At 39.5% G+C, this 10,497-nt stretch overlaps 1 protein-coding gene across 2 annotated transcripts in view; it reads right to left on the reverse strand.

Annotated features, from left to right (window-relative positions):
* Nucleotides 1-447: 447 nt before the first annotated feature.
* The window catches only part of PAK6 (p21 (RAC1) activated kinase 6), a 140,711-nt gene continuing 130,661 nt past the window's right edge, over nucleotides 448-10,497 (reverse strand). For both annotated transcript variants that reach the window (XM_053697905.1, XM_053697904.1), the window contains exons 6-9: nucleotides 3,230-3,356; nucleotides 2,842-2,967; nucleotides 2,586-2,720; nucleotides 448-1,389 (exon numbers count right to left, since the gene is read on the reverse strand). In XM_053697905.1, coding sequence (XP_053553880.1) covers nucleotides 1,222-1,389; nucleotides 2,586-2,720; nucleotides 2,842-2,967; nucleotides 3,230-3,356 — 556 coding nt within the window. In that variant the 3' untranslated portion in view covers nucleotides 448-1,221. The remainder of the gene's footprint in view (nucleotides 1,390-2,585; nucleotides 2,721-2,841; nucleotides 2,968-3,229; nucleotides 3,357-10,497) is intronic.

Raw genomic sequence — 10,497 nt, forward strand, 5'->3', positions numbered from 1 at the left:
TTAGTTTATATAATGGCAAATAAACATGATGATAGATCCATTCTGCCCCCAATGCACCTTGACTAAAACCTTCCACTAACTACAAATAGCTGACCTGTCCCCAATCTAACAGACACCCAATTTACTCTAAACGTTTCCATCTTACGCCACAGTACATGAAACCCCTCTATTAAACAGGGCCAATTTTGATTGGTTAATGTGTTTAGCTGATCAGAATGTGCTTTATCAATAGGAGGAGAAAGGAATTAATCAGCCTTCAAGTAAAGGAGGTTTTAAGAGCACCCCCAACCCCCGACAATTTGGTGAGAGTAAGGGTTTATTTTGAGTGACAATTGTGTATTGAATTATGACGGGTGACAATGTTGCATAGAAGGTTAATTTGGCGTGGTGACATAAAAACTTTTGAGGTATGTAACATATATCACGAACACAAAAGAAATCAGACACTTATAGATTTTTAAGACACTTTTTTGTATTTGATTACGTTTTTTGTTTTTGCCATAAAATTCATAGACGTGATCATTGTAATCCACTTTAAAAAAAATAAATACACAGGTGCTTTTCTTGGCTGTTTTGTGACTATTTCTAAAACAAGACTAAAGCAAAAGAACATAAAATAAAACATGCTCAAAACTCCAGGTTAAACTTATCTCACATGTCCAAGGGGAAATTACTTAAAATGGATTGGCATTGCTTGAATTGTACTTGATCATATGTAGAACTGCATTCTTAACAGATAAAATGCCAGACACAGTTCAGTAATCCAAAAGATGAGGAATTTTAAAAAGTGAAATATGCAATGTGCTTTATTAGAAAGCAAGCGGCTCCCTCTGCTGGTTATATGAAGCAGTGGTCTCAAAATATTTGGGGGGAAAAAGCACTTAGATTTTTTTTTTTTTAAAAAGAATTATTAAAAAATAAGGTGCATCTGTCTTTGTCCACTGTAACTTCTCTTCTTTTCCAGTGTAAAAAATAAAATATTAGCTTTTGTAAACAATTGTATATAACCCTGTAGAGTGCTGGAGAGAACCTTACAGTCACAAGTTAAAGTTTCTGAAATCCCTTGTTATTTATTTTGTCCACCACTGTTTTTGGACCCTGCAATAAAATCATATTCACAGCCTGTAACCTCTGAGTGGGAATTCAAAAGTTCTCAGTGTCCAGCAAACCGAGACTGTGGCCAGTCCTGTCTAAGTCTCAGTTCATATCTTGTCCAAAGTACTAGCAGGTGGAGTTTCTCTTGCGGTATTGCTGAATAAGGGGGACCATGCAATCCGGGAGACCAGCTTGTAGTAAGAATAGGTGGTCCAGTAGCGCTGGTGCTGTGGCTCTTTCAGAAGATTCTCTCACCAACATCCGCTCCAGAAAATCTCTTAGAATGGGGGAAGCCTAAGGAGAAAAAATAAAAACCTATACATTTTACAGAACAGGCTGGTACACGTAATCATGTACTAATGGATGTGCTAATTTTGCAGTGTTGATCAAAATATTGTGCTGTCCGGGTCAAACAATAAATCAATGCCCCCACATTCTGTACAATCTAAACCCAACCATAGTAAGCAGTCTCAAAGCTTAAAGATCTGCAGATTAACATTTCACAAAAGATACATAATTGATGGACACCATATGTGAGAAAGTTCTCTTAAAGGGCCATTATTGCAGAAAATGACTATGTCATTTAAACTCTAGTGACTCAGCAATGCTAAGTGCTGAACACCTCCATAGGGGTCAACACATAAAGTACTGCTCGGTTGCTGCAGAGCACTGCTGGTCCCAAGCGGAAACTGACAGTCACCCAATGACCAGTGGTAGCCACACAGTTGGGTTGTGTGCCTCCCACTGCTGATTGGGTCAGCTGCAGTTTCTTCTCTGAACCATCATTTCTTTGTGGCTCACAAGTGGTACTTTAAAGGGACATGAAATCCAACATTATTTTTCATTACTATATATTATACAATTTTCAACAACTTTCCAATTTACTTCTTATTATCTAATTTGCTTCATTCTCTCTGTACCCTTTGTTGAAGGAGCAGTAATGCACTACTGGGAGCTATCTGAACTCCAAAGGCAAGAGACATATATGGTCAGCCACCAATCAGCAGCTTCTGAGCCTTCCTAGGTATACTTTTCAACAAAAGATACAAATCGAACAAAACAAATTAGATAATAAAAAAATGGGTTTCATGTCCCTTTAACTTTGTGTTTAAACCATTTTGAAATAACCTAGCATTGCGAGGTTGTTAGTGTTAAAATTAATTGCTCTAACAAGTTAGAACATCTAATTTTTCCACCATAAAAACTACATTAGCCAGAATAAATTATCCCTATGTGCCACCTCTGTCACAGCACTTTTCTGTATACCTTGCCCACTGACTAATAAAGCCAATTCCAAAAGCTCTAGTAGTGGATAGACACATATGACCACCTGTAGAAAAATAAAAAGCTGTTTTATGCAGCACAGGACAGCTGTCTATTAATATTAATAATACAAAAATAATACCAGTTCTCTTGTACAATAGAACACCCACAAAATACTACAAAGAGATAACCCTTTGTGAAGTGCTTCTACATATATGGTCACTCACTTTGTGAGAGTTCCTCAGTTTGGGGGGAGGACTGTCACGCAACCTCTTCATGGCCTGTACCGGAGAGTCACTAAAATATGGAGGCTCACCATCCACCATCTCAATCACCATGATACCCAGAGACCAAATATCCACCTGGGGAACAAAAATATATTGTTACATTAAGCAGAAATAACACACCGGGCCCACTGGTGGCATTTTTATTTGTCAAGTGCCATATTACTCAATAAAGCACAGAAATACTTCATCTTCTTACCTCTGTGCCATATGAAGACCTCATGATAACCTCAGGTGCCATCCAGTAGGGGGTCCCCACTAGTGATTTCCTCTTTGGGACATCTTTGCTAATTTGTGCACAGAATCCAAAGTCAGACAGTTTAACCTACAAAACAAAAATCAGTAGAGCTATGAGATGGGATATGAACGCACAAAAATTATGGAAACTCCCTAAACATATCCAGCCATAATCTAGTGTAGACCACAAGGTAGAACATCTCAAGGTAGAGCATAGGTCAGTTGCATGGCAACATCTCTAGAACCCTGTTATTTCCTACTGAGCTTTCAGCGCTGTCCTATAAGTCCTTTGAGTTTTCTCTACAATGTTGGTGAGTAAGAGAATGACACAGTTAAGAGTGAAATCTCACCCGTCCATCTAGCGTCAGAAGGATAGAGTCGCTCTTGATGTCTCGATGAATAACACCCTGAGAGTGCAAGTATTCTAGGGCTTGCAACACAGATTTAGAGATAGTTGCAATCTGCTCCTCGTTCAATCTGGAGAAAAAAAAAAAAAGAATTTTGATTTGATAAATAACCAGTCAGCTTATCAGAAGTGTGCAAGGTGGGAAGACATAGAGTATATAACTGAAACTTAATAAAGATTGTGTTTGAGGGAATACAAGGCGGAATTAAAAATTGTTTTTTATTGCACAGACCACAGGGCAAGTCTGAGTAAAGCTTGTTGGATTGTCAATGGTAAGGACCAAGTGAGATCACTCTAGGGGAGTTGATCACAGAGGGTAAAGGGGTACAAGCAATGTACCTCATTTGTGAATACCTGTTTATACATAATTGTATTAATGTATTTGTTTTAACCCCCCTTCTTAATCATGTACCCTTTTTTGCTGAGCAGAGCATTAGACATGTAATAAAATGCATACCCTTGCAAATTCAGGGCATTTGGTACCTTTTATGTTTGAGTTGTACAGTAATTAATTGGGATGCTCCACTGTTCTTTATATTAACTAGTTTAGAACCTGGATGAGACTTGTCAAAGCTGGGTCTACAAATGTGAGATAAAAAGCAAAACAAAATGTATGCTTACCTGATAAATTCATTTATTTCATGATGGTGAGAGTCCACGAGCAGTCACATGTGGGATTAAAGTCCATTCCTACAGGAGGAGGCAAAACTCAACACAACAGAGCTTTAATCCCTCCCAATTCCCCATGATTCCTTAGATCATACATATGGCCAAGCAAACTAAGGGTAAAAAATGAGTGCAAACTGGTACTGCCACCAACTGTTATGGGAAAACACCATCATGAAGAAAATGAAAATAAATTTATCGGGTAAGTAAAAATTTTGTTTTATTTTGTACGATGGTGAGAGTCCACAAACCATTGCATCCTATACCAAAGCTGTGAAATCAACAAGACAAACATGAAATATGGCGGAAAATACAGTTAAGGCAGGTAGAGGGACTATACAGGCACTACAGCTTGCAGAGCTTTCCTACCAAAAACAAAATGTATGCTTACCTGATAAATTTAATTATTTCCAGGCATGGAGAGTCTACGAATTCATTCCAATTACTAGTGGGATATTCACTCCTGGCCAGCAGGAGGAGGCAAAGAGCACCCCAGCAGAACTGTTAAGTGTCACTTCCCTTACCCATAACCCCCAGTCATTCGGCTGAGGGGAAACAGAAAAAAAGATAACACAAGGGTATAGAGGTGCCTGAGGTTTGTACAAAAAAAAACCTATCGTCTGAATTCTCCATGCCTGGAAAGAAAGAAATTTATTAGGTAAGCATGAATTTTATTTTCTTTCCTATGGCATGGAGAGTCCACAAATTCATTCCAATTACTAGTGGGAACCAATACCCAAGATAGAGGACACAGAATGAATAGGGATGGAGAACAAGACAGGTGGACCTAAACAGAAGGCACCACCGCTTGAAGAACTTTTCTCCCAAAAGAAGCCTCAGCCGAGGCAAAAGTATCAAATTTGTAGAATTTGGAAAAGGTATGATTGGAGGACCATGTGGCCGCCTTGCAAATTTGCTCCACTGAAGCTTCATTTTTGAAAGCCCAGGAAGATGAAACAGCTATAGTGGAATGAGCCGTAATTCTCTCAGGAGGCTGCTGTCCAGCTGTCTCATAAGTTAAACGGATAACACTTCTCAACCAGAAAGAAAGAGTTGTAGAAGTGGCCTTCTGACCCCTCGCTTACCAGAGAAAACAAAGAACAGGGCAGAAGACTGCCGAAAATCTCTAGTTGCTTGAATGTAGAATTTTAGGGCATGCGCAACATCCAAATTATGCAAAAAATGTTCCTTCTCAGAAGGAGGATTGGAACAAAAAGGAACAATAATTTCCTGATTAAAATTGAGATCCAACACTACCTTAGGGAGAAAACCCAGCTTAGTACGGAGGACCACCTTATCAGCATGAAAAATAAGGTAAGGGGAATCTGCAAGCAGAAGAAATAGCAACAAGAAACAAAACTTTCCAAGAAAGAAACTTAATAGCGACAGAATGCATTGACTCCAACGGAGCCAGCTGCAAAACTCTAAGAACCAGATTAAGGCTCCAAGGAGGAGCAACAGGTTTAAAACCAGGGCCTGAACAAAAGATTTAACATCTGGCAGATCTGCTAGATGTTTATGCAAAAAAATAGACAGTGCAGAAACCTGACCCTTCAGAGTACTGACTGACAAACCCTTCTCCAGGCCCTCCTGAGGAAAAAATTTGAGGAACTCTTACTCTGTTCCAAGAAAAACCCTTAGAATCACACCAATAAAAAGGTATTTGCGCCATACCTTATGGTAAATTCAGCGTGTAACAGGTTTACAAGCCTGAAGCATGGTACCTATGACCTTCTTAGAGAAGCCACGCCTAGCCAATACTAGACGTTCAATCTCCAAGCAGTTAGCTGCAGAGAATCCAGATTTGGAAGAAGGAAAGGACCTTGAATCAGAAGGTCCTTCCTCAGAGGTAACCTCCAAGGTGGAAGAGATGACATCATAACCAGATCTGCAGACCAGCTATTAGAATTACAGATGCTCTCTCCCGTTTGATACAAGCAATGACTCGTGGAAGAAGAGCAAACGGAGGAAACAGGTAAGCTAGATTGAAGTTCAAATGACCCGCCAGAGCGTCTATCAGAACAACTTGAGGATCTCTTGACCTTGAGCCGTACTTTGGAAGCTTTGCATTTTGGTTAGACGCCATCAGGTCCAATTCCGGAACCCCCCCACCTGAGGGTTATCATTGTGAAAACCTCTGGATGGAGAGCCCACTCTCCGGGATGAAATGTCTGTCTGCTCAGAAAGTCCACTTCCCAGTTGTCCAACCCTGGGATGTGGATGGCAGATATATGACAATTGTGAGACTCCACCCACTGGAAAATGTGAGTCACCGCCTTCATAGCTAAAGAACTCTGGGTTCCTCCCTGGTGGTTGATGTAAGCCACTGAGGTGATGTTGTCCAACTGAAATCTAATAAACCAGACCAAAGCTAGTTGGGGCAAGGCTATCAAGGCATTGAAGATTGCTCTCAACTTCAAGATGTTTATTGGAAGAGCAGACTCCTTCAGAGTCCACTGTCCCTGAGCCTTTAAGGAAGCCTCAAACTGCTCCCAAGCCCAGCAGGCTGGCACCTGTGGTCACAATCACCCAGGAAGGCCTCAGGAAGCATGTGCCCTGAGACAGATAATCTGGTGAAATCCACCACAAGAGAGATACTCTTGTTAGGGAGTCCAGATTTATCCTCTGCGAGAGATCTGAATGGTCTCCATTCTATTTACTGAGCATGCATAGTTTCAGAGGTCTCAGATGGAACCGAGCAAAAGGAATGATGTCCATGGAAGCAACCATCAGACCAATAATCTCCATGCATTGAGCCACTGATGGACAAAAAGCAGACTGGAGAGGAAAGCATGAAGCTTGGATTTTCTGACTTCTGTCAGAAAACTCTTCATAGATATGGAATCTATAATTTTTCCTAAGAAACACACCTTTGTATCTGGTACAAGGAAACTCTTTCCCAGATTTACATTCCACCTGTGGGAACGTAGAATAGACAACAACATTTCTGTATGAGAGTTTGCTAGATGAAAAGAGGGCGCTTGAACTAAGATGTCGTCCAGATAAGGTGCCACAGCTATGCCCTGAGACCTGACCACTGCCAGAAGAGTCCCCAGAACCTTCCTTCTTCGCCATCCTCCCGTGACAAGGCAAAGAGAATGACTGGGGTGCTCTTTGCCTCCTCCTGCTGACCAGGAGTGAATATCCCACTAGTAATTGGAATGAATTTGTGAACTTTCCATGCCATAGGAAAGAAAACAGCCTTAAAAGAGGCGAAATGGTAGATTTTGGTAAAATTTTGTAAAGATAACGAAGTAGCTGCCTTGCAAATCTGTTCAATGGAAGCTTAATTTCTAAAAGCCCAAGAGTGGCAAATGATCTGGTAGAATGAGCAGTAATTTGTTTAGGGGGAGACTTCCCAACTACAATGTATGTTACTCGAATCAAAGTTTTAAGCCAAGGTGATTGCAGTAGCTTTCTGTCCCTTGCAAGGACCTGAGAAATGAATAAACAAGGAAGAAGAAATTCTGAACTCTTTAGTGGCTTATATGTATGTACACATATTAACACATAAATATATATGTATATATATATATATATATATATATATATATATATATTTATAGCTGGGTTTTTTTTTTAACACCCCACACCCGCCACTTAACCCCTAAAAACTGCTTTGTGCAGTTAAAAAAAATGCTACTATTTTTTATTTTTAATAAAACACTACACACTGTATTTGGGGTCAATTGGGGGACATATAAAAAATTAACTAGAGGTCTGACCTCTGGTTAATTTTTTGAGCGCTAATTGCTACCGGGAGCTTGCAATAGCAATAACCAGCTACTTGTGATGGCTGGTTATTTATTGTGCACCCGGAAACGGGTGAATTTGCATGTTTGCAGGTGTAATGTAGCCCATAGTCTGAAAGGATCTCCTGAAGAAACATGTTTTCTGTGCATAGGATCCTTTAAAGTGGTACTGTTCTCTAAAAGAATGGTAGTCCACCTAGCCAAAGTAGAGATAGCATCATTCACCTTTGGAATAGTCTCTCATACCTCCAATTTTTCAGAGGTTAAAGGGAACATGCTTTTGACTTCCTTGATAATTAGCTGAAAAAAACAAAATTTATGCTTACCTGATAAATTTCTTTCTTTCTAGACATGGTGAGTCCACGGATCATCAATAATTACTGTTGGGAATATCACTCCTGGCCAGCAGGAAGCGGCAAAGAGCACCACAGCAAAGCTGATATCACTTGCCTACCCACAATCCCCCAGTCATTTGACCAAAGGAAAGGAGAGAAAGGAAGTAACAAGATGCAGAGTTTCCTGAGGTTTATATAGAAAATAAACTGTATGAAAAAATAGGGCGGACCATAGACTCACCGTGTTAAGAAAAAATTATCAGGTAAGCATAAATTTTGTTTTCTTTATAATGACATGGTGAGTCCACGGATCATCAATAATTACTGTTGGGAATCAATACCCAAGCTAGAGGACACAGATAAGGGAGTGACAAGACAGGTAACCTAAACAGAATGCACCACTGCTTGAAGAACCTTTCTCCCAAAGGAAGCCTCAGCCGAGGCAAAAGTATCGAATTTATAGAATTTTGAAAAAGTATGCAAAGATGACCCCTAATTCACCTCTTCCTTGCACTGTAGGCAAAGAGAATGACTGGGGAATTGTGGGTAGGGAAGTGATATTTATCAGCTTTGCTGTGGTGCTCTTTGCCTCCTCCTGCTGGCCAGGAGTGATATTCCCAACAGTAATTATTGATGATCCGTGGTCTCACTGTGTTATTAGAAAGAAAAAAACGCACCAGGAATGTAGATAACTTCTTTTGGACTAAATTAAAGAACATATATATATATATATATATATATATATATATATATTTTTTTTTTTTTTTTAAGATTGTTATTCTGTAGGTGGAGGGTCCTCAATCTACAGGACAAATAAAACTATCCACAATAGAGCACGTATGTGCTACAATTTGAAATTAAAGGACACATCTGCTACTTTGTCAGAAGAGGGTTCCTGGATTACTGAATAATCGTCCTTAGCTGTGGAGGATGATTTTGTATCTATTGTACTCCTGGAAGGTACAGGGTACCGAGACAAGATGCTTCTTAGGGATGTCAGATTAACCCAGGGCCTGTGAAGGGTTCTCTTCTGCCCTTTGCATGCAGTTGCGTTTAACTGGTGGAGACATATCAGCCATCAGTTGTGAAATTGCAGAGTGAATGTACAGTTTGAGTATAGGAGGCAGAGCCCTAGAACTGTCCTGGGGATAACCCTGGTGGGTGGTAAATCCCTGCACCAATGCAATGCTGCATGACCCTGTGTAGCATCGGACTCAGCACATAGGTTACAGATCTGAGTAGGGGGGCACACCAATACTTCCTTACATAGTACGCACGTAGGAGAAGGGGTAAAATTGTCAGTATATTGCCCCTCTAGAGGGTCAGTGTTATGTCCTAAGACTTTAGCTGCACTAGTTTGCTCCATAATGATTTTAAATAGAACAGGGAAATATCTAAAATGATATAGCAGCACAGAAATACAGTTAGAGAGGCACAGAAATGTTTAACCTTCTAAGAGGAACACACAAATGTTGGCACAATGTAATAATGAAGCCTCTAGAAGGGAATCATAAACAATTGAGTATTCTTTCTCAATGTGTTTTAAAAAGTGTGAGGGTTACAGCAGTGGTTACGGCCACTTTAACCCCTTAAAGACCACAGCACTTTTCCATTTTCTGTCCGTTTGGGACCAAGGCTATTTTTACATTTTTGCAGTGTTTATGTTTAGCTGTAATTTTCCTCTTACTCATTTACTGTACCCACACATATTATATACCGTTTTTCTCGCCATTAAATGGACTTTCTAAAGAATATTTTCTTTTTTTTCATCATATCTTATAATTTACTATAAAAAATATTATAAAATATGAGGAAAAAATGGAAAACACACACTTTTTCTAACTTTGACCCCCAAAATCTGTTACATATCTAAAACCACCAAAAAACACCCATGCTAAATAGTTTCTAAATTTTGTCCTGAGTTTAGAAATACCCAATGTTTACATGTTCTTTGCAAGTTATAGGGCAATAAGTACAAGTAGCACTTTGCTATTTCCAAACCACTTTTTTTCAAAATTAGCGCTAGTTACATTGGGACACTAATATCTTTCAGGAATCCCTGAATATCCCTTGACATGTGTATATTTTTTTTAGAAGACATCCCAAAGTATTGATCTAGGCCCATTTTGGTATATTTCATGTCACCATTTCACCGCCAAATGCGATCAAATAAAAAATATTGTTCACTTTTTCACAAAATATTTCACAAACTTTAGGTTTCTCACGGAAATTATTTACAAACAACTTGTGCAATTATGGCACAAATGGTTGTAAATGTTTCTCTGGGATCCCCTTTGTTCAGAAATAGCATATATATATGGCTTTGGCGTTGCTTTTTGGTATTTAGAAGGCCGCTAAATGCCACTGCGCACCACACGTGTATTATGCCCAGCAGTGAAGGGGTTAATTAGGGAGCATGTAGGGAGCTTGCAGGGTTAATTTTAGTTTTAGTGTAGTAT

This window comes from Bombina bombina, chromosome 1, assembly GCF_027579735.1.
Source record: "Bombina bombina isolate aBomBom1 chromosome 1, aBomBom1.pri, whole genome shotgun sequence".
Taxonomy (NCBI): domain Eukaryota; kingdom Metazoa; phylum Chordata; class Amphibia; order Anura; family Bombinatoridae; genus Bombina; species Bombina bombina.